Source organism: Salarias fasciatus, chromosome 11 (genome assembly GCF_902148845.1).
Source record: "Salarias fasciatus chromosome 11, fSalaFa1.1, whole genome shotgun sequence".
NCBI lineage: Eukaryota > Metazoa > Chordata > Actinopteri > Blenniiformes > Blenniidae > Salarias > Salarias fasciatus.
In genome coordinates, this window is record NC_043755.1 from 20074707 (window position 1) to 20099866 (window position 25160).

The following is a 25160-nucleotide window of genomic DNA, read 5'->3' on the forward strand; positions in this document are numbered from 1 at the left end:
CCACACGTGACGGCCGGTCTGGATTCAATTAGCAGCCTTTTATCCAATGATTCCTTTTCCTTTAGCAGCGAGATCAAATAATTTACAAGCACACCGACAGACGCAGCTGCATGTAAACAGAGATATGTGAACGTTAGAGCAGTTTGTGTAAAACCTGGGCCGAGCTCACAAAGGTTTGTACTTGTGATTGTGTTGGTGTGTCTGATGTGCGGACACGGCAGTGCACTGCTGACATCTGCTGTCCATTACCGACCGCCTCCATCCGACATGCTGACCATATGCTTCAGCTCCAGTCTGAGAGCTCTGAATACGTCTCCAGGTTACAAAGCGTTTCTGCACCACGTGTTGAGCATTTAGTGTTTCATTTCTTGCCCTCTTGTTGTAAAGCTATTTTAACCCGTCTTAAGACGTCTGTTGTCTTTTCCAGAGATCTTACTTTAAGTGCTGTTATCCTTCCGAGTGCGGCATTCTTGGTATGTCTGCTAATTAAACGGCTGTCAGCAGCAGACTGAGTCACGCCTTGATGAATATTTGCTGTTAGCTACATCTGCTTTTCTCTTCCCCTCTTGCTTTGCATCGGTTCTGTTGAAACTTGGAAAACGGAAAGCATTTTGAAAAAAAATTAAGTCTGACTTGCGCCACAAATATGCTGCTTTCCAAACAAAGGGTTTTAGATTTCAAGGAAACGCATGGCGTGTGACACTTGTGCCTTTCCGTTTGAATGCAGGCGGCTGAAACAACAACCGGCGCTGCAGTAAGTGCCTCTGCAGGAACTGGACAGGCTTTCTGAGGGTCCACTCTGAAAGCTGCCCACACATGGCACCAAGGGGGCAATTAGGGAAAAGTCACATCCCAGAAAGGCCACGAGCTGCTCCGTGTTTTCATCTCCGTAGCCATGCCCGCTGCATTCTTGCTTGATTGGTCAAAATGAACGGCCGCAGTGTGCTGCAGCCCGGCGTCTTTCATTATGGTGGCACATCATTTCATTGTAGTGACTCATTCGGGCCACTCTCAGATTTCAGAGCTGGATTTATGAGCCTGAACTTTTTTAGTTGCATAAAAAAAAAAAAAATCCCTTTCATTTGCATGTCTAAAGTTGAAGCTTCTGTTGTTAAATTAGAACTTTTTGGGTGTGTCTTCCTCATTTTTATCATCATCACATCAGTGGAAGCTAAATCTATTGATGTATTTAAAAAAAAGCTGAACTGAATTCTTCGCAAGTAATTATATTCTATTTAAAGTTATCAGATATTTAATAGCATCTCACTAGCTCAACAATTGCCCCATGGACCCTAACAGCTGTCAACAGTGCTATCTGATTACATGGAAAACAATATAGTTCAAGCTCTGTGAGGGTAATCCTCCCACACTTAAAAAAAGAAACGAAAAAATTAACCCTGCCTTGGCAAACCCAAAAAAATGACCAAAATTAAGCCAAAAACAACTAGAGTGCAAACTCTGACCGAATGAGCTGTTACAGATGGTGTGAAAAAGATGTAAGGTGGGTTTGAAAAGCAGCTGGAGAGGAGAATTGTTCCGGTGGTCGTAGCACTGGGGTCAAACGCTGAGGCGGCCTGGAGGTCTCCTGGTTTTAACACATAGATGGAGACAAACCGTAAAGCGCTCTGAATCTTAGCAGTGGGATTTTGAGTTGAATCCGTGGACGACCTTAGCCGCCGTGCCCTATCTGTTACTGCTGACTGCTCTTGTGAAATCCCTCCTGATATTTGGTCGAGCGTCAGAACATGTCGGTCTGCATTTCACAAAGTGACACACACGCCAAGCAAACATTTTGACAGTGGGGCGACGTTGATACACCGTGTGCCAGTGTTGAAAATCCCGAATGAAACTTGACACGGCAGCTCTGGTTGTATCACGGCTTTGGTATTGTACTCTGGAAATGTGACACAGATAACCTGAACGCCACGTGGTCGAAACCGATTCCGACGCTCATCGGTTATAATTGAGACATTGAAATAAATCATAGAACAGATGAAGCAATGAAAGAATACAGCTTGCGGTGAAGTAGCTACAGATAGTAATGAGCCTCTAAAACATAATCCCCCCCATTAGCTGTTTGCGTGCAGCCGTCCGACACAGTTTCCACTTTGAACTGCTGTGTTGGAGGGCAGAGAGTGCTCGATATCAAATTTAAAAAGGAGTTGATTGCAACATAATGAGAAGAGGCTGGACTGTGTCTCAGAGTCCGAAATCTGCTGGAGCATTTGACTCGCCATAGAGCGAACTCAGGAAAGGGAGGGATCGATAACATGTGGAATATATTGAGGGTTTGGCCCGGATGCTTATGACGTTAGTCATTTCCCATGATACGTGTTGGGCCGTGCTAGCATGACTTCAAACTTGAGAAAAGAGCTGGAGGGAGATTTCTTTTTCCCCCCGATCTTTCACATGTTCGCCATTGAGTGGGAATATTCATCCCTAATTCAGACTTCATCTGAGAGTTTAATACATGGGCGTCAACCATTGTAACCTGCAGCTAAGTTTAGCCAAAACTGGACCTTTTTTCAGCACGAGGCTCTGACTGTAGCTAAAACCTGACGTCAGTTCTAACCGCAGCTAAGTTTTACTGCGCTCTACAGTTGACACCTGCCCCGCCGTGTATTTTCTCAGGAGACCCCTGACCACCTGTTTGGTCACGACAGACTTGAAGAGGGCAGTGTTTACATGGCTGGATGTACCCACAATACGACCGTAGAGCAAGATGTGAGGTTCCCTCCCCCCCCCTCTGGGCACAAGCCCAGAATACCTTTCAGCTATGTGTCCTAACATGGGTGATGTGTGAGTGAAGTTCTCGTTCAGTTCAGGAGTTCGGGAATGTCGCACATGAGGATGTTGATGGAGGAATTCCCTGCGATCCTCTTGCTAAATCCTCCCCTCAGGTTTCTCGGTATAGCCCTTTCATTTCGCTGCAGGACTTCCATCTATAGTGTCCGTGTTCCGTGGGAGCGTCCGTCCAGGCTGGACCGTGCTCTCCAGACACCGCTGTGGAATTGCTCTCAGCATTATGGAGAAACGGGGCCAGTTGTCAGCGGCACAATTGCCAGAGCCATATGCATATATTAGAACTTGCTATATTTAGAGAATGTTGTGGATTGCTGTGATCCCAGAAGCGACGGGGGGGATGTACGCTGGGGGCCCGAGCCGTGTCCATCACTGAGCTCCGATTCTGTCACTTTTCCATCGGTGTTTGCTCTCAGTTTTCATATTTACTTGTTGTTGCTATTTTTGTTTACTGAGCACTGCTGCCAGGGGCTTTTTCCCATAATGACGCTGAACATATCCAGTTAAACTCATCTCACTTATGCTTGTATGACTACACAATTTTTTTTTTAATTCATGAGAAACAGAAGCGTCACTGAGAAATGGCACCAGCGTGAGCATCAGGGCAGTCAGAAACAAAGCTAAGGAAGTTTAAATAACTGAGTGTTTGATGATTTCCACATTTTGTTGGATCGGTGAACTTCTGGCTCAATCGGATCGAGCCTATTTTTGGATGAAGTCGCGATATTATGTCCAAGTGCTGATCCTGGCATACGGTAATGAGGTTAAGTGGTTTAATATCACAGAATGAAGCTGCTGCCACCAGCATCATCAAAGACCGTGAGGGGCGGCGGGAGGTGCTGTTTGTGTTTGTGTGTGTCTCCAATGGTCGAGTGTGGCCAAGAGTCCCGCCAGAGCTCTTCCATCAGTTTCTAAGTGTGATACTGTGCGATCATCTGGCTCTAGTGGATATTTATAACCCTCGGTCAACTGCGAGCCCCCTCCTCCCCTACCCCTTCGCCCCGGCCCCTCTCCCCCAGTCTTGTCGTCCCTCCTCCCCTGGCCACAGGAGAGCAGACTGACGGATCCCAGCAGCAGGCGCAGCCTGTCAAAAGTCAACACAGGGGAGAAACAGGGCAGCAAACAAACAGGAGCGCTCTCCTGTCGCCGTCTCTCCAGCTTCTTGTCCAGCTCTCTTTCTCTTCGCCCTCGCCTCCTCTTCCTCTCTGTACCGTCTCTTAGATGAAGATCATACCTGGTAGGTTAACAGAGTGGACTTGCTGTGTGTGTCCGTATCTTGTCTAAATGTGTCCGCCTGCCGGCTGTGGAATCTCTGGGTGTTTAGTGTTGCTGTGTTTCTGTGCTGAATTGTTGCACCCCAAAAGTACAGGGAGGGGCACGGGTACACCGTCAAAGTGCAGCTCAGATTGTATTTCATATTTAAATTTATCTAACTTGTGTGACAAAACTGAAATTCGGCATGCAGTTGGCTGCCTCCTTCTTTTTAAAATTTGTTTTTAATCAGTTGTAGACGGGAATCAATGAGGGCAGGGACTTGTGACGAAGAGGGATGGGGGTGGGCAACATCCACGCCCCCCTTCCTGTGCTTTTCTGATGGATGCCAGATATCTCCCAAAGCTCGAATTTGATTCAGAATGTTTTTGTATGTGTGTGTTTGTGTGTGTGAGAGAGAGAGAGACGGTCTTGTTTGTCTGTCTGAACTATTTCAGAGCGCCATAAAATCACAACCAGCTGCCCGAGTGCCGGGGCATCTCCTGGAGTTGACTTCTGAGCTGAACACGGTCGAGATAATCACACTATCGTCTTACTGTAGACATAAAAAAGGGATCGGCTTGAGATGGTTACAGTCGGTTTGACCAGATTTGACTCTATTCTTTGTCGTTCAGGAATGCAGATAGCAGACTCACCTCTGTGTGGTAATAAAATGAGGTGGATGTTGGAATTACAAGGTCATCTTGTTAGTTAAGCGTAGATAACAGCTGAGAAGATTGTTGCTTAGTTGAGCTGACAGAGTGCTTGAAAATACAAAATGTTTTGCATGATAAACAAACCTGAGTTTGACCAGTGTGGTATCTGTCTGAATCAGGGGAGGTATCTGACACTGGGAGTCTTGAGGTGGAGAAAAAACAGCTGGAATTCCTGCCTGGGGCATCTCCCTCTTTCTCCCCTCCCAGTGAATGAACAACTGTCATGACTGCCCAGTTTATCATCTCTTCTACTCTACCTTATCTTCCTCTTCTAACGAATGCCTGTCAACCCCGCCCTGGTAGCTTTGGGGCATTTAGTGACTCCAAATGTTTTAAAAACTAGTAGTAACATGGAAAGATGTGGTGAAACTAGTCACCAAGATTAAACCACACCCGCATTTCTCAAAAGAATGATAGTATTGTCATTGCAGTTTCTCATCTAGTTTGTTTTCGATGTGTTGTTTTTCTCAAGTTCTTCTTGACACTGACTTGATGGGGTCACATTACTCGCACTACAAGCTTCCATGCACTGCACGGTTTCACGTGTGGCATGTTTACCCTCTGCATTAGTCATGTGCAACCTTGAGAGCTGTCAGTCTCTGTCCACGGTTTCTGCTCGGAGGTTCCTCTGGGCCACGGCGCGCCTGTTTCACACTCCCGTGTCGCCACCTGCTGATTGAAGGGTCTGAACTTACCTGCTGCTTTTAAGAGATTAGCACTCATTAGGCTCAGACAGCGTGGGAGGCTGTCGATCAGGCTCCGGTTGCACCGTCCTGTAGGCTTGGAGACGTGTCAGTCTGGTGGGCCTCAGTGATGGAAGCCCGGCTCTGCTCCGGGACAGAATGGCGGAGGAGTGGCGTTGTGTGAACAATGCTATTGTACGGTAACCTTCCAATCCTGTCCAGTCATGTTTAGTCGTGGATCAAAGGCCTGAGTGTGTCCTATAAATCTCTCTCTGGGTTAGTACACCTGCTTGGCTGAAGGTCCTGCCAGTCCTCAGCAGGGAGAAACCCACGTGTGCGTTCACTCGAAACACTTTGATAGCTCTATCTTCAATGTGAAAGTCGTTGCACTTGAACACTTGATAATGGTTAGTGTGACCCTTTTTGATGGTCAGTGGACCTTTCTCTGCCTCCATTGTGCGCTAACTCTATTAGCCAAGTTGTTAGCATGGCTCTTGGGTTTTTGTTGTGTGTCCATTAGCATTATCCTGATGGTCTGCCGTATGCACTGCGAGCTTGCAGGTGTTGGCATCTAAGCTGTGTTTGATGTGGACTCATGTTTTGGCCTGTTGGTTCCTTAACTGACCTTACAGCAGTGTACATGGTGAGCTATGCTGGTAGGAAGGCTTTTGGTCTTGTGTTTTTAACATTGTCCTCTTTACTATGTTTTCAAAAGTTATTCCAAAAACTTTGCCATTTCCAAATGTATTGAAATTATGTTTTTTTTCAGTGTTGTACAAAACACTACTTCCAACTAGCAGATGCTATCAGACCTGACTTGCATGTGTGGTTATTTCTATTTAATTCTGCATGATCTCCCTATCTAAATTTAATATTTTAAGCTACATGAACAGGAAAGTCATCTTAAGTTACTGTTCGCTAGCTTTTTATGTCTAAGATAGATTTGAAAATAAGACTGGGTGTCAGATTTTTAAAAGAGAACGAAAGCTTCAAAAACGGTCTGATTTGCCAGTCAGAAGTTTCTGCATGTGAGGTTTTTTTTTTCTTGTTTTTTTTTTCTTTTTAAATAAGGATCCTGGTCATCTCCAGGGGTTTCTTGGTATGTAGCATAGCATGAGCAGCATGTTGAACAAAGCTGGGCTCAGTTAGTTGAGTGGGTCATTTTCCAAATCCACGACTAGCGGTTAGATTCCCCCGTCAGCCTGGTCATGTCCTAAAGTGTCCTTAAGGCGAGATTACAGCCCTTGAGTCGTGAGTGGAACTGATTGTACGAAGTGTGCTCAAGTGATAAAAATGAGTAACATAAATCATTTCACATCTGTGTTTGAACAGGTGCCGCTCAAGTACATGTGTGAAGTGTGTGTGGTTTTGAAGGGCTCTGTGCTCACACTAATACACAATAACTGTAGTCACCTGCATAAAACTAGAAAATATAGACTTAATGTTGAGAAATACCTCAGATTGTGGCTTAAGACATTTAATAGTAGCCAAGAGAACAAGTATCCTGAATGTGTTTTGTATTTTGAATGCCTTTTTTTTTTTTTTTATGGCAGTTTGAAATGCAGCATAAATAAAACCACAAAGAAGATTTATCCAGTATTTATTTCCTCACTGATCACTTAATCACTGATGGCACCACACTTCAAATGTAGTTGATTTAATGTCATTCGCCCTTCCATTTAGTCCGTCATGTCCTCTCCGATAATGTTTTATCGTCCGGGATCCCGAGGGGTTAATGCAGCTGTCCCCTCACGCTGATCTGCCCTCTTCGGTCCAGGACCGTCATGGGGCTTTCTGGTCTTAGCTGTCCCCCTTTTCCCCTGGCACCCGTCCTCCATGATGACAGCTCTGTCCTATATCCACTCACCAGCTCCCCTTTGCCATTCGTTCATTACCAGAGTGGAGATCCGCCGCCGCAGAGCGGAGCTGGTCCCGATTGTAGCTGGATACGTTCGGCCGCCGCCCCCGGGCCGTGCGTGCGGAGGTGGGAACACGAATTGTAACATTCTCCTCTGACCACGTTGGAATTGGGTCGTCGGAAAGGTCGTGAGGAAGGGGGCGTGGCCGAGGTAAACTGTAAATACTGTGTGACACACCGGGGAGCATCACTCTCCTGAACCCTGACCTTTCTTGTGTCGAACCCGGGGGGCCCAGCAGGATGTGCTTCAGCATGTTTAAACTTCACGGGTCACAGCACCTCCACGTCTGACTTTCTACAACTTGTTTTAATGGGATGTTACATTTCTTTGCATTATTGGTCTGTGAGGAATTTTCATAGCTGGGGTCCGCGTGCAAAAGCAGGGTTGACAGGTGGCTCCTTCAACTAGAGAACGCTCTCACTGCAGATCTCACATACAGGAACAGAGAAGAATGTCTCTGTAAAGTTAATTATCCTGTTTGACGTGAAGGGGGCTCCTCCCTACAGTTCTAGGAGTTTTAAATGTTTAAAATTGGTCCGGTAGCTTGACCTGATCAAACTGGTGAAATGGAGCAACGTGACTCATAAATCTATTGAATAAAAAGGCTGAATTGGACAAACAGTTGCAAAAATGTTGATGCAGTAATAGAATAAAATGTTCCTAATTGCACATTTGAAACGTCAAATCATAGACCAATATAAACTTGGAAAATTTGGATGAATGCAGCAAAACGTTCTACTCTGTAAGTTTATGGGCTGTTTTGTTTTTACTTTGAGACGTTGTTTTTGGTTCCAGCCATATTTATTTGGTGGAAAGTGGGCAGACAGACTGTTTTACCCGTAAAGGTTGCAGCATTCTGTACTTGGGGGCACGAGTGCAATTTAATCACAAGCACTCCTTTAGAAACAACCCGGGGGGCCGGACGGAGCGGTGTGGGCGGCGATGGTTGACTCCTGGCTGCGGCTTTGGCCTGGTTTATGGAAAAGGCCACATTCTTCCTGGAAACAACCAGGACTCCCACACTGGAACAATCCAGCAGCTACTCTCTTTACTGTACACAGAGTGTGTGTTTGTCTGCTTTTTCCAGGCCTTGTGAGCCCAGACGTTATTAAAAAAAAAAAAGCAACCAGAAAAAAAAAAAAAGAGCAACATCATTGTGGTTGCTGAACCAGTTGGCATGAGTCATAAAATAAACAGCGAAGGTTTTGGATTCAGCTCTCATGTCCTGTGGGAACAGTGAACACGCCGCGTGGAGCGCCGATGGTCCGTTCACGCCGTGCTGACTTATTTAGGAGTCACACACACACACATCTGGTGGTGAACTGGTCATTTATTTATACCCCTGCTGACCCCCATTAAGGGGGTCCCAACACACCCTGGTCCGTATTGTGTTCACATGTGGTTTCCTGAAAGATGCTCATATATCTGCAATGAATGTCTTTTTTCGACATCCTCTATGAGCTCAAAGAAGAAAAATGTGGATTTATTTAGCTATTAAAAAACCGTATTTTAATAAAATGATTGTCTTGGGCTCCAGTCAGTGGTCTGTCTCACTACTCCGTCTTGTGGTACAAAGTGGTATTGCATGTCCAGACTTGGCTCTGGTTAGATGGAAAAACCTGCCAGTAATGGTCAGTTTGATAGATAGCCAGTAAAATGTAGTTTTAACTTGTTTCTGAATACATTAAGAAATAATAAAGACTCTAATCCAGCAAATGGCACCTGTGACAACAAAATTATTCCTTGTGAGTCACACTTTAACCAACTATTTCTACCACAGATCTGGTGTCTTAATATGAATTTACTCAATTACATTGTGTGGAAATTGTTGACTTGGTCAGGCTCCTTAGGTGTATTTTAAGCTTCTCTCTCTGTCGTGATGAGAATGATTGCAGTGAATACAAATAGTAGTAGTTGCCACATTTATTTAGGTGATTTAATTTTACGGTTTAGTTTGTCTTGCTAAATACACCTAAGCAACAGAATATGTTTTTGCTCTTATTAATAAACACCTTTAATCACCTCAGAAGAGACATTATCATTTTGAATCTGTTTGTCAGTTTTGTTAGATTAACCTGGCAGTTAAATAAATTATGTTGAAATTACTTAATAAACTCTTTTTTGGTTGAACATAAATTAGTTATTTCCACATAAATGGTGTCTTTTCATTATTTAGAAACTTGTTTGGTGGAAACTGATAAAAATGTAATGTTTTAGTTCAACTTTTTTTTGCAAACATTTGTTTTTCCTCTCTTAAAATTAATTTTTTATTATACTGTAATTCCAGTCATTCAGCTTTGACTGAAATTACTTTGCACCTTCCATAACCTGTAGAACCAGTGATATATAACCTTTTGGTCTGAACACCAAACGACATACTGCATCTTTGAAAAGTGTGTGTCCAGTGCTTCCTGCGGGGCTCCGGGTCGGACAGCGGCGCTCCAAGAGAAGTCGACGCGTCACATTCAGCTCCTGTTTTCCCTTTGAATCCCACTCAGCTGTGCCCCGTCGTAAATCACCACATCTTAAAGTTAACTGTTGCGGTAGCTGCATCTGTCAGTCTACAGTTTCCTTCTGTGAGACTCAGGAATCTTAACGCAGTCGGGGTTTCACCGTCCGTGGCGCTCGGATGCGTCGGCACTCCTGGAAGTCGAGGAGCTGAGACGATGTTAAGCTGCTAGGTTTTCAGGTCGGCTCCGGAAAGCCTCGCGGGTGCTAAAACACCCGCAGCCTTATCTTGGGAGGTGCACATGTGTTGCTTCGGGGCCGGATTATGTCCAACAATAGTGAAAGCAAAACCTCCCCTTTTAAAGCATGAATCGATGTTTTCAGTGGGATTTTCCGTCTGATCAGGGTGAGCAGTGAACACACGCTGCTGGATGGGCGTCGGGTTGTGTAATCATTCATCTGGAAACAAGCGAAAGTAGAAATATGCAACTGTGTTCTTAAGACACTAAACCACAGTGCTTCAGTGGTTAATCATAAAAATACCAAACAGTGAATTCATCCTGAAAGCTATGTTGAACTACCTGTTATCTTACGCCTGTTATCTTTATAAAGATAAAATATATTAAAGGACAGGTAGGGGGCAGGGCCCTCGGGCCTCCTGTCACCTGTCAGAAAGTGGTTCCTGCTTCCATCCATCAGACCAGCTGGCTCAGTGCGCCTGATCTGAAAGTCAGGAGGCGGCTTCAGGACGTCCGGAGAATGTCTAATGGACGCAGGTTGGCGCTTCGATCGAGGGAGTTGTCCTCTGGAGATGAGCTCGTACGAGGAGCGGCTCAGGTACCTGCACAGAAAGCTGTGTTTTGCAGGTGAGCGGCCATGCTTGACTTATTTTGACAGCGTGAGGAGGAGCTTGATTGTTGGCAGTGTTGTTTTTCAGATAAGCGACAATACAGGGTTGTGTAGATGAAAGTGAAAGGAACTTTCGGTTTGTGAGTTTAGACCTTAGATTCATTATTTGTATATTTTCTGGTATATGTTGTCAATTTTGTGGATTTTTAGATTCATTATAGTCTCAATGGTGACATATTTGTTGAATATATTTTTATTTGAGTCAAGATTGAAGCTGTGTATCTTGAAACTTGTGACATTTGTAGTTTTCCTTTGGTTGCTGTTGCAATTTCTCTGAACTTTAAGTCCAGAACTGCAGTAATATCCCTTGCAGAAGGGCAGCTGCTCTGTTACGTCTGTGTCAGGATTGTGAAAGAAGCACTTATAAATGTGACAGCAGTGTCTCCATAAAGTGGAACAGTGGAGGTGCAGCAACACGTCTCAGGATAGTAGAAATGTAACGCCCGGTTATAAAGACGCTGGCCTTCAGACTGAAAACGCTGAGTGTTTCATGGATATGAGGCTGTTTGGCCCAAACTACACCTCAGTAAAGTCCTGGTAACAAGTGACTGTGAGCGGCCGTTACAGTTAGAAAGCAGCACTTTCAAAAGTGGTGTCAGGTTTGATGTATTCACTCATAACCTGGAATGAAACTCATACCGTCAGTCTAATAAACCATCATCAAGATAAACATTGCATTAAATGTTAATTACAGACTATTGCAAGGAAATTTATATCAGCCTCCTTATCGGTGAGTTAACAGTGGATTCTAACCTGAGGTCCAACACCTGAGCATGACTCACTGCACTACTGATATAATGGCCGACATTGAAATCAGCTACATCAAAGTCTTTGTGCTTTGAGAATTGGTTTTATTTTCCCAGTTTGAGTAATGTTTCCTAAGTTCATTTTTTTTTTTTATAGTGTGAATAAATCATGATAAATCTCTCATCAGAGAATTATCCACACAGTGCACATAAAAATAATTTATCCCAGTTCAGTTTTCAGTCTTTTGCAGTATGAAGCCGTTGAACAGTGAAAATGTGGAATATAACTGAAGTCCAGCACTCTGTGGTTAAAGATCAAGCCGTCAGCTTTGTTTGGACAGTTGCTGAACCATGTGAGGAACTGCTGCTCCTTTTGCCTCCAGTGTGGCACTTCTCATGCCCCAGAGCCGTATTTTTAACAGTGAAGTTGTAGAACAATACACAACCTTCTCCAGATTTACAACAGAAATCTGTAGAATTGTTGTTGTTGTTGTTGATAAAGAATACATAAAAAAACCCATTTTAACCAAATTTAAGTTACAGCTATTTTTTCAAAGAAAGGTCTTCATTTGCTAAGAATCATTGATAATCATACCTTTGATAATAATCCTTGCTATTTTTTTTTCCAGTATATGCCTTTATTGTTTCGTTCCGCTGTGTGCTCTATGTCCTGGTGCAAAATCACACACAGCAATACACTGACACACACACTCCAAACCACAAACATGTTAATGATAACCTTTCGGCCCTACTTGGATCAGATCTGCATCAAAACAAAACACACCCGTGTCTATTTATACGTGTGATGGCAGCAGGCTGACAGGTCTGTGACGGCAGGTGTGGCTTTACTTAAAACAAAGAACAATTCCATCGAGGACATGGGAAGAAATACACACAGGATTTGTAATCACATATACTGCTTTAAGTTAGAATTAATCCAGCTGACAAAAACACATTTGATTTAATTATTAACCACGTAGATTTAAATTTGCTGGACATGCACATGATAGTTCTCTGATGCATTCACTCATTCATTCATGCAGACTTTATAAAGATGTATTAGCCTGTGGTTGTGCATCGGCCCCATCTAGTGGTGAGTTCCCCTCACTGCCTCCTCCTCCAGGAGGGCAGAATAATGTTCAGAAGATGGGGTTTTCCTCTCCATGACAAACCGCTGCCATTCCAGGAGACTCCTCCGTCTCCGGAGCTAAAAATACAGCCGTGGGTAAGAGTCGGTCACAGTGACCACCAACGCATGTGGTGCCTCGTGTTTATATGCGTCGCCATAGAAACCACCCTCAAGTTCTTGTTTTTCTTTCTTTCTTTTTTTTTTCTTTTTCTTTCCTGAATTTGCATGGCTGTGTGGAAAGTGTTGAGGGCGAGCTGGCTTCTGGAAACGCCACATGTCGGAGTGATGGATTAATGGATGACCAGCAGAATGAGGAACCTGCAGTAACACGAGCTGCATTGGGCAATAAAGATGGATGCTTCATGTGGGGTCACATGTCCGCCTCATAAGACGCTTGGAGTTTGTCACTTGTGAAGGGCGGCAGCAGCAATGGAGGAGCGAAAGCTGTCTAGTTTTTCAAGATTATTATTTTCAATTGTTATTATTAGAAGCACTGTGTGATGAGCTGGAGTTAATCAGACAAGTGACTCCAACCTGTCTGGATGTTCCCACCTGCAGAGGGAGACACAGCAGCAGCCCAGCTGAGGCGTCTTCCTCCCCTCCCTCCCTCTCTACCACATATCTGTTCACCTAAATGAAACACTTGCAGCAGACACACTCCCAGATGTGGGGCTTTCCGCCGAGCCCTCCGAATCCCACCGCTCCAGCTATTTTAAACCTCAGCTGCTGCGGCTGAGCCCATCGCCGGTCGGGCCGGGGTTAAATCGGGCTTCGTCGTTGGGTCTAATTCTGACAACATCATCTGAAGTCCGCCGTCGGTGCGTCACGGCACAACCACGACAAACACGCCGGCGATCTGATTGAACATGCACACACTGATTCGTGTTAGCCAGATCGGCTTGAGCTCTGACACAAACAATCCTGGAAGGAAAGATAATTGTTTAATCCATCGGTGCCTTTCAACTTAAAAAAAAAAAAAAAAAAAAAATATACAGTTTATTTTGTTAACTATACTTAGCACACCCTCCTGACTGTGTGTTCCCGTGAAGTCCACACTTTGCAATTTGTCATCTTTGTACTATGGGATTTCAGCAGATCCATCAATGGTTCCTCTGCACTCAGCTCACAGCAGTGATTTCATTGCTTTTGATTTCCGACTAAAAACAGAAAAATGAGATCCGACATGTGCAGCAGTGACCTCGCCCTTCCTCCTCTTCCTCACACTTCTCCTCCGCCTCCTGTTTTACCTTTTACGGGGTTAAAAAAAAAAAAGAGAAGTGATGATCCTGGGTGTGGTTCCTCTGCTCACTTTTTTTATCAGCATTCCTTTTCTATGAGGCACGGTGACCGCATGTTATTGTAAAAATTTAGACTTTCACCTGAATTGACCAAGACGGCGGGGTAAAAATGGGAGATGGGGAAATAATCTGGTCTGGGTGAGCTGATCCCTGCCGTGAAAGGCGTCCTCCCTCCCTCTTCTTCGAACCCGTGTATTTTCTCTGCGATTCAGCACTTTCTAAACCCATAATGACACATTCTCAGGATGCTTTGTGCTCTAATTAGCTTCTTCAGTCGCCCACCGCCTAAACACTGGTTTTTCTTGTCCTCTAAAGTGGCTGCAGGTTCAACCATGTGTTTGCTGGGATGCATTAGCGAAGTGTAGGTTTTATAAACAGTGACGGGGGCGACGTAATGCTCGGGTTTACATTAAATGGTACAATTAAAGCAGACGGAGGTGTTTAATCGCGTTGTAGCTGCAAAATTAGCGACTCAGAAGTCGCTGGGAACCACATCAAAGGACTGCAGTGAATCCAAACACAGGTTTTCAGATGAAATCTACAAGTTCTTGTCCTAAGCAAAACTAATAATTACCATTCACACCATCCAAATTTAGCATATCGGTTAGCTGAAGTCAGTCCTGAACAGGGGTGTACCTGGATACTATGAGACTGTGATTAGTTTTGGAGGAATGTGAGCGAGCACATCATCCAGCGGTTGTTGAGACTTGTCACTGAAATTACAAAAAAATCCAAATCCAGTGAGCCGATTCGGAGAAAGTAGGATTCACCTTCTTACATCTTTGAAGGCTCATCAATGACTTTAATTTAGATCAATAGGTCTCGGGTTACGTGTTGGACTGATCGGTTGACCCACAATACAAAGAGCTCATAGAAATGCTTGGTATTAGTTGAAGAGGGGGTGTGCAAAAATGTTAAATATTGAGATAAAAATAGTGTAACAGTGCTCTTTCTCTTGGCCCTGATTTACACCACCGGTGTTAATTCTGTCTTTCTTCATCTGCCAGTTTTTATGGATTTACTCAGACTGTTTATTTATAATGCTATCTTTTTCCATTTACAGAGCATTAATACAGAGTGCAACAAACGATAATTTTGCTATTTGATACCTTTTGATGTGTGTCTTGTTAATATCACTAACAATACATTTGAAGTGTTTTGTTCAGCCCAATATGGAACCACTCCAAGATAAAGAAAAGTTAATAACGCTGCTTTAGTGTGGGAGGTGGAGACACATTGTTCTGTTGTAGTCGTCTTACTGCGGACACTCTGACTCAATACACAGCAATCTGCGGGACAGTCTTTGGCAGTTTTTTTTCCCATGCTCAGTTTTGTGTTTTACATTTTTAAATAGCTGAAGCGAACTGTATAATTTTGGACCTTTTTCAAATAAACTCTTGAAATTGCAGAAGTCAAGAGGCACTAATTTAGAAATATTTCTACATTCAGAGACGTTCATCTGAAAGGTTTTGGAAATTTAGAATGAAAATTTGAGAACAAAATCTTTTTGGGTTCATGTCCAAGAAATCAATAATAAAGGTACACTTATGAGAACAGCATACTAGAACCTCACGTGGAAACAATCTGAGTGTTCCAAGAAAAAGAGACTAAAGTCCAGTAAGCTGAATAAAGCAAGAGGAGAAACTTGAACATGAATCTTCGCATCAAGAAGTGATCAGACTGTCATTCAGAGTGAATATCTTCTCTCTTCTCTCTTTCAACACTCTCTCTGCTCTCGTCACAAAAAAACATCTGGATTTGATGAAGCCACATGCGGACGCAGAGTAATAAGCACATTGAGACCTTAATGATATGCCTCCCTTCTGGAGGAAAAGCTCTCATGACTAAGACGTTCCACTCTCTGCACCATCGCCGGTTCCTGCTGGGTTCTCCTGCTAGCTCCTCATGGATCCCTGCTCCAGCCCGATCCAGCTCCCGCCTATTGTTGAGTCTGCAGGAAAACCATTCCCCCTGTGTTTTTCATTGATAACGGAACGCCGGCCTGTTTCCACGGGGGTACAGTGTGTAGTTTTAGGCACCGACCACATCAGTGTTTTTACAGTCCTCTTTTTCCTCTTTTCAGATTTAATTGCCTCTCCTCGTACCACACCTTAATTCCGCAGCTTGCCTAGACATTGTATGAAGCTCCGAAGGTGTGTCTGCAAATTTGCTAACGTGGCTCGAACTGAGTCAACACACACACACACACTCATGCAGTGGAACTGACACATTAAGTGCCGTCATGTTCACACAGGCCGTGCTGAAATACCCCCGCCAGTGGTCTGGGATGCTTGATGAAGTGATGTGAGTGCTGGTAGGGAGGTGGGATGTATATCCACCAGGCCGCAGGGAGGAGGAGGAGGATTTAGCTCGGAGGAGACACACCCTGGCCTCCAGCTCAGCTGTCAGCACATACTACACACACTGTATAGGGGACCATTACGGCGGAGCTTTGTCAAATACAGCCGCAAAGCCCTGTGATAAACTGAATGATTGTGGGGTTTTAACCACCTAGCTACAAGGAAACATTTTTTTTTTTTTTAATACAGCATTTCAAATTAGAAATAAGACGGTCCCAGCCCTCACAGGAAAAGCTGAACTCATGGAGTAACTGCAGGCTCACCAATCCGGCTGCCTCAGCACTATTTGATCAGATGATGGCAAAGCTTTATTTAATTCCTGTCACTGAACTGGTTTCTAACTGGCTGTGAAAACAGTTTTAATGAAAATGCTGCAAAAAAAATCAAACTTTTTTTCCCCCTCTGTCTTTTTGATGATGAGTCGATCACCGTCGGCTCATCTTGTGGGTGTGATCTTAGAAATGTGCCTAAAGGTTTCCGTGGATCGAGGCGAAAGCAGCAATCTTTACTTGCACAGTTGCAACACACTGTTTGCTTGTGCCTGAAAAACACACAAACAAACATCTGCTTTATGAGAAGAGGTGAATTCATTTTTCTGTAATTTGGAGTGAAGACCGCAGAGTGGGGAATTGAGCGGTCGAGGCTATGAAACCATGAAAACGTGGAGATTTTTTCAGCAGAGCCAAATAGTCCCAAAGGAAACTGGAAATGTGCTTCTATTGGAGCTGTGGAATGAAGAGTTAAAAAAGCGCCGGTCTGTTTTTCTCTGCATGGTGTTGTTCACTGAGTTATGCTGAAGTTCTCAGAGTCTCTCTGACGTGCAGGGTGGGGTCAACCAGCCCCGTCTGGAAATCCAGCCCTTCCCTAAACTATCTCATCCCGCCATCTCTTCTCCTTTTTCTGCTCTCGATGTGACATGGCTGAGGAATGCTGTGATTATGAAATGATTGGCCAGAGATGTGTGGATGCAGGAGTGACTAAGAAGACACCTCTTTGAAGCTCCGTCTTTAGATAATCTTTAATCTTTGGAATTGGTTTTTTCATCAAAGATAAAGCAGAAAAGAGTCACCTCGAGCGACTCCTCAGACCTTTTTATGGTGTCCTCTGACTCAGTTTGGACCGACTTGTGCAAGCCCGAGCGATTCGGCGCTGCAGGTTGCCACACCTCGCCCTCGCCCGCCTCTGCTCGCGCAGGAGGAAAGAGGAAGGGGTGTGTTCCGTGCCCTACCCACAGTGTCCTCCGCACACTCCAGCCACTAAATACACAGTTGCACATCACGCACGAGGACAGGCCCAGACTTCGTAGCCCACAGGCATTACTGAGCGAGCGGGTAGGAAAAGGGAAAGTAGAGAGAGAAAAAACTTCGGCAGGAAGACGGAGGGCAGAGCAGAAGCTAATGAGCCAGTGAGGAGCTTCACAGAGGAGAGCAAGGCAGAGAAATCACAGGTTTGCGAGGCTCTGAGTGGATCGCGGCGGCTGGATTGTGCGCTCGGGGACGAACCGAGGGGCCGGAGGGGCAGACAGGAGGAGGAAGGAGCGGACCCCCCCACCGGGGATATTTTACCACCAGGAGTCTGTGTGTTGGGAAACGACGAACATGAATTCTCAGCAGCAGAGGTACAGGAATGTCTCCTCTAACAGCACGGGCAGAGACAGGATGCCCTCGGACGACGGCTTCTACTATGGGATGCTGAAGGCGACGGACGGCAGGAAAGGTACCGGTGTGACGGCGGTCTGATTGTTCCTCTGTGTTCGAGGCTGCTGCTAGTGTTTTTCCAGGCTGCGGGTGAGATGAGCCTTTAATTGGACAGCGATCAGGTTGCACACCTTTTGTGTTGAGGCGTAGCTGATTTTCAGTGCTGTATAATGCATGATTCTGTCCATCGACTGCGATGCATCCTGTTTGAAAAGTTACAGTAACTGACCGGATGACGCCGCAGCGTCCAGGATTTTCCCCATAGAGTCATTTAAGGAGAAGAAACTCCCCTTTTCTAATGCATCAGCAGCTTCCTCAGCTCACATTGGTCAGCAAAGCCCATTCACAGTTTTCTCCTGTACAGCGCACACACACACACACACACACACACACACACACACACACACACACACACACACACACACACACACACACACACTCGCGGTGGGTCGGGGTGAGTGAGTCACTGCCTCTACAGTCTGTCTCCCCTTGCAGCAGCCGTTCACGATGTCTCACACGTTCCCTTTCTCGTTCAGGCTTCTCCTTCTTCTTTCTATACAAAGTTATTTTTACCAGTCTTCCATGAAAATCTGCTGCTGACTTGGAGTTTTCCACTGTGATTTTTTTTTTCTTTCCCCAGTACAACCCTTTACTTTGCCTCTGGAGGACTGACCAATATCCTCAGCCTCTTTAGCTTTGATAGCAGCCTGACAAACGTTAAACGCATTGAAAAAAAAAATTGAAAGTAGCACATGCTGCATTCAATAATCTCACTAGAATTTCGCGGACAAATGAAAATATATGCTTGAGTACAACTGCAGTACAACTTTACATTACTCTAAATTGTCCACAAAAATATAATTCAGTTAACATTTCCAGTCTCTTAATGAGACTTCGCTTACACTGTTGGAATGAATACAAGTAAAAATTGAAAGAAAAGTGTTTTTACTCTAAATTTTGAACGTAGCATCACATCTTTATGCCTCCTTACTCGGTAGTCCTAATCAGAAAAGTGTTTCTAACCACAGGTCATCAAATGTCTACTTTGTCTTAGTACTTTCCAGTCCGGCCGTTGACTTGTGTGGACTCAAGGCGCCATAAACTCCACGCCCCACCGGATCGTGTTTGTGTGTGTGTGTGTGTGTGTGTGTGTGTGTGTGTGTGTGTGTGTGTGTGTGTGTGTGTGTGTGTGTGTGTGTGTGTGTGTGTGTGTGTGTGTGTGTGTGTGTGTGTGTGGTCACATGACAGTCGGAAGGTCACCCTGCCCCTATTCACCTGCATACCAGCCTTTCTACTGAAGGAGGAGCAGCGAGTCCTCCGGTTTGGTATTTAGATTGGAAAGTAACGTTTGTGTTCCATGATGTGTGTCACCTGTTATCACAGGAAGTAGACATGCGGGGGCCGAGTGATCGATCGCTGTTAAAGGTCTCGGTATGAGGTTTCCATTGGAAGAGGCTTGGAGAGAGTCGCTCATCCGGAGAACAGTGTAGCCTCTGGGTGCCTGTTTGGTTATTCTGCCGTCTGAACAGCTTGTCGTTGCTGGGTGTGTCACTGATCCGTTCCCTCAGACCGATAAAACCAAGGTCTTTGTGTTCAGAGGTTCCGGTTCCTGTGCGAATCAATGAGTAAAGTCAACTTGACCGCTGTTCGATCAGCGTGCCCAGAACCATCGGAGTGGCACAAAGCTGTTGAATAAATCTCAACTTTTTGATCATTCGGGGAGCTGGAGGAGCGCCGATCCGTCCGCTGTGTTCATAATAAAGACACACCTTGCGGTTTTTGCCGTAACTCCTCAACACTCCCGGCTTTGTTGACTCTAGTGGGTGTATTCCCGTACCCAGGGCCGTGTTTCTTCTTGTCGGGAAATTGCACTCGGTAATAGTTATGCCATGTCTTGTGGCAATCGCAAAAGAGCATCTTCACACTTCAAGAGCATTCCACCGTCTTTACGATCCGATGCTTTTATTGTTGTGGCCATCTGGGAGCACAGCTGGCGGTGGTGTCGCACTGAGATGTGACCTCCAGAACAATGCATCTGCACACGGGGAACGTGCTGCGATGTGTTGTGACTCAGAGGCTGACGTGAAGTCATAAATACATAAATACTGTTTGTCCAGCAGGAAACAAACACGTTGGGCCTCCTGGTGTCCTGCTGTCTTCCTCTTTTGCTTCTCGTATGGAATGTCTTGAAATTCCCAGCTGCTGTTGTCAAACAAACTCACCATTGAGTCACTTTCGACAATTAATTTTTCTTTCTTTGTGTTTTTTTTATCCCTTCTTTTTGCATGTGTCTGATGTTTGCCATGTTTCTGTTTTGCAGATGAACGGGATCGCGTACAGAAAAAGACTTTCACAAAATGGGTGAACAAGCATTTGATGAAGGTAAGAACCGGCTCCAGGTTGTCACATTGCAGTGAGACGGTCACACCTCTGCGCACACAGTAAAACACACACAAAGAAACATTTAAGATAGAGATCAACCAAGTTTCACTTTAAAGTGGACTAATATTTCTCAAAAGCAAAACATTGCGGTTCACTGCACTCTTACACAACAGCCACAGAGATCACCCAGGGCTGAAGCTGCGGTCCAGTTCAACAACACATCATTGTGTTGGGATTTGTCATCCTGATTTTGCTTTTAATTGCACAATATTTGGTTTTAGGTGCAGTTCAGGCTTGTATCTACTAGAAACTGCACATGTAGAGAGAATCAGACTTGCTTTGTGTTGGAAAACATTCAGATAAATAGATGTGGTATGTGGTGAACCATCACAAATAAACGTGTTATGGAGTTCATGGTGGGGAAAGAACTATTTTAAAAACCCTTTTTCTAACTATGGTTATATAAAATTGCAGATTTTTTAAAAAAGTCATTACCTCAATTTATCAATGTCACAAGAAGTTTGATACAAATTAGCAGTTTATTATTCACAGTAATGAAATCAAAGACGTAAAATACTAGTAGAAATTCAATTCAGAAAGTTGAGAAAATTCAGAAAGACAAGCTACTCTAACAATTGGCTGTGTCCAAAACATACTGCTAGTGTGCATAGTGTAAGAAATATTGGAGGCCTTAAAATAAATATAATCAAACGAAGTGCTTTTGGTTTCCTTCTTTGGAGATGGAAAACTCCCGAGTGCTGTGTCTGCCATGATCCCACTGTCTCAGAGCCATGGTGATACACCTGGAGCACAGCTGCTGGGTTGTATTCACAGAGATTACAGCCATAATCACTTAAAATGACGGTATTAAGCAATTAAAGATCCCAAACTGGGGATCGGTTCATTCCTGGTTTGCAGTTATCCAGGATTAGTCAACGGACTGACGTCATGAATAAAGGCGCTGTTATGACAGCAGGAGGCTCACGTGTCTCCTCGGGTTCCTTTCATGCAGCGTTAAGTTACGGGTTGTTATCATAAAAGTGATCCATCGTTCAACCGTCTGCTGCAGAAGTGGTTACTACCCAGTATCCCCGTGAACACTCATCAGCCAGCCGCTGGTTGTTTCCCACTCGGTCACCAGCTTCACGCTTCTGGCCAGAAGTCCGGCCTGTCATCGTGCGAGACGCTCTGCGAAGCGTCCGTCGGCGCTCGTCCGGTCTCACCTCGCTGAGAGCCCTCCAATGCATCACACACTCAGCGGGGAGGGGAGGGGGTGCAAACAGGTCAGGAAGGGAGGGAAGTCAGAGGATCATTAGCAGGCCTGATTTTCCCCTGGAACACAATACTTTCTTGTTATCTAAGAAACTCCCCCATATGCATGAACATTTAGTGCTTCTACATTATATTAATTTCACCCAACAGACATGGAGGCCTCACATTTTTTCTAGAAATAGAAAAAGAAGGTAAAAAGTTAACTGTTAACCCGTCATGCCGCTGTGTGTGTACTTATAGTGGGAACTCATTCCTCTTTTTCCTAAGCGTTCAGTGGGAATCCTGCAGGGTGACTCACACACACACACACACACACACACACACACACACACACACACACACACACACACATCTGGACTCGCTTAGCTCCCCGTGAAAGGCAGACCCCGGTCTGAGTCCAGAGCTCTTCGCTCCGTCGAGCGTTAAGGTGTAACGGTAGCACATGTGCTGCCCAGACTCTCGGGCCTGGGCGGGGCCTGGCGCGAGTGCCCGGCTAAAACTGAAAGGCCCGCATTGATGCACGGAGAGCCGCATAAATCTTCACGTCAGCGTAATTGTTGCTTTTGTATAAACAAAAAGAAGTGAGTCTTCACCCACTCTCCCTACATGGCGAACGCGTCTTTTACTCCAGCTCTTGTCACCATAAGCTGCTCTTTAGACTCTGGAATTGGTCAAAAGCTTCATTTATTTCCTAAAAACAATGCCCAAACACACCCTGCATGTTTTACGGCAGCACCGCTCTGTAGAAGCTGTGAAATGGAAATGTGTGAACTGATTAATACATACGGCAGGGAGAGTGTTGACGCTGCACAGAAGGTTAAACTGGAGCTAAACTGATTTAATGACTTAATGTGTGGCTCGACGTGGAGAGACTGTAGGTTGAGGAGGAGCTGTAAAGGGCCTCTCAGTGGCGTCTCCTACTCAGTAAATCTCTTCACATTACGTAAGGTTGAGCAACGCAGAGCGTTTAGTTTTCAAGTAGAAGACGGAGAAGAAATGACTAGTTTCTGTCAGTAGTCTGCAGATTGTTCAGTAATCCTACAGCCACATAAAATGACTCATCATATACTTTAAATGTAAAACCTCTACCTAGCATGAGAAGAGTTTGGGGAGTTGTTTTGTACTTTGGGTCCTTACATCAGATGAAGCATGAAAGTGACGAAGGCTCGATGTAGTCTGAGGTGGGGCTCGTCCTCCCTCGGTCTGAAAGCACCCAGCACAAGACGAGGCATGTCGGAGTGTGTTGTTTACAGAGAGCGGGGGGTCTGGGGTGAAGGGGCTGTCAGCCACAACCATGAGCATTGTTGCACTAATGATTTTCACCTTGAAACGACCTTTTATTTCACATCTGGGAGGGCAGTTTGTCGTGTAACACCTCGTTTTCAGCAGCAACAAAACACAAACCGCAGCCTCTGCGGGACAGAGTAATGGACGGGTGGTGATGGACGCTCGTCTCTGCTCACGTTACACAGACCTGAATGCAGGAGCCTCATTATCCTTCTCGGTTTGCGCTTGAAAGAAGAAAGGAGCAGAAAAACATATGACTGGGGAGGGGTGTTTTAAAGTGAGACGTAGCTTGAACAGTAGGAAGGAGCTCAGGGGTCAGGGGCGTGACCTTCAAAGACATGCTGTTCAGGACCGGCAGAAATTCATCCCACAAATGCATATTCTTCTTTTGAACATATTTCACGATACAGTTAAATTTTTGCTCTGCTCTTTATTGAGAACACCATTAATTAAATTTGAAACAGGCGATATTCAAGAGCAAAAGAAAGAAAAGAGCAACTTAAAACTGGCATGAGGTGGGAGAGTTTTGGAGAGTCCACAGTGACCTCTAGTGGCCACTGTGTTAAAATTCATTCACCAAATTCACCCTGGCTGCCAGGCAGGCAGAGGCAGCAGGACGAATTCCTGCCTGGTTAAATCAGCCGCTGTTGGAACTTGCAAAGAAAAATTTACTCTCATTCCACTTCAGGGCTGAAGTGTCCTTTTTCTTTTTTTTTTTTTCTTTTTTTCTTTTTTTTTTTACCAGTGTTTCATCTCTCTCTGTTTCATCCATGTTGTGTTTGTCTTCTCATCCTCTCCTCCTCCTCTCATTTCCATCCTCATCCCTCCATCTCATCCCTCAGCGTTGGAGGGGACAGGTAGGTGGTGGTGACTGTGTTGATGCATGTATATACCCCCCCCCCTCCTGTGCAGGCTTGTGTTTTTTTAAATTCCCCTCACTCCTCTGACTCACTCCATTGTCTGGGTGTAATTCCACCACCGCTCTGCTCACAACAATGTGTCAGATATCTGATTTCCAGAAGATCCCAAACGCACCTTTGTCTTGATTTACCAGAGCACCATTTTTTTTTTTTTTTTTTTTTGCGTAGCCTCTCAGGGTTCACAGCTGCCTCTGGGCGCTGGGAGGAGAATCTGGGCGCCGCTGCTGACGGCGATGCATTCCTGGCCTGTGTCGGGTTGATCTCGCTCTCAAACCGCTGCCAGCGCTGCAAAAATAACACAGTTAAACTGTAACCGCTGTTACTCTGCAATCCTGTGATCAGATTGCAGAAAACTCTCAAACCAACCTGCACTGGTCGCCGCTGCCTGATTCTGAAACGCGTGGCGTGGTTGTTGGCGTAACGCTGTTTTCCCTTTGCTCTGCAGTCGCAGCGCCACGTGGGAGATCTGTACGAAGACCTTCGAGATGGACACAACCTCATCTCGCTGCTGGAGGTCCTCTCTGGGGAAACGCTGGTGAGAACAGAGCATCGCTGCCGTTTTCAGTTTTGCTTTGTGGTTTGTTTGTTTTTTTTGTGTGCTTTTTGCCAAAAGGTATGGAAGTGAATTGCATTTTGGGTGATTTACTCTTTATCCATTTGCAATATGCTTCCATACAAATACGACTGTAAATTAAACCATGCTTCATCCTCTAACCACGAACTTGATCCTAACTGATTTCATGAGGTCCTCTTGCCTCAGTCTGACTCCGATTACTGAATTTATTCTGATTGTTTCATCTGAACTGGGGGCTCCATTTCTTCGCCATCTTCTCTTTTTTTTCTCTTGCTTCAACTTTTCTCAGTCCTAATGCTCAGAGGCTCGTTTCAAAGCCAGGCAGCTTCTTTTTTTTTTTTTTGCGTTCTTGCATTCAGAAGTGTTGAGAAGCTTCTCTGCTGCTGCTCACGACGGCGATGCCCCGTTAGCTTTACCTGCCCCGCGAATGCTTCCACATTAACACCTCTCTGGTCCGGGTGTGTTCTGTTCGCCTGTCTGATCCTCACTTCTTCTCGACTTCTTCCTTCCCTCTAACCTCCGATCTTTGCCGTGTGGCCCGGGCGTCCTCTCCGCTGGGGGTCAGCCCAGGGAGAGGGACGTGGTGAGGAGCGCCCGGCTGGTGAGTGGCTCCTTCACTTCAGCATCGTGTTCCGTTGTGGCTGTGCATGGTCCTCCACTCCATTCATGGTCAAAATAACTGTTTTTCTCTTTTGGCTCATGCAGTTCATTAAGCGTTTCCTAATTTTTCCTTTATGTGGGACAGTGACGAACAACAAGAGGGTCAA

General features: G+C 45.1%; 1 protein-coding gene across 4 annotated transcripts in view; it reads left to right on the forward strand.

Annotated features, from left to right (window-relative positions):
• The window catches only part of LOC115396391 (plectin-like), a 131661-nt gene that overhangs the window by 74359 nt on the left and 32142 nt on the right, over positions 1-25160 (forward strand). For 2 of the 4 annotated variants that reach the window (XM_030102261.1, XM_030102263.1), the window contains exons 2-3: positions 20279-20340; positions 24265-24354. In XM_030102261.1, coding sequence (XP_029958121.1) covers positions 20279-20340; positions 24265-24354 — 152 coding nt within the window. Of the gene's footprint in view, positions 1-17571; positions 17978-20278; positions 20341-24264; positions 24355-24958; positions 24995-25160 lie in introns of those variants that run through there. The other 2 variants (XM_030102265.1, XM_030102264.1) reach the window with 2 other exon arrangements.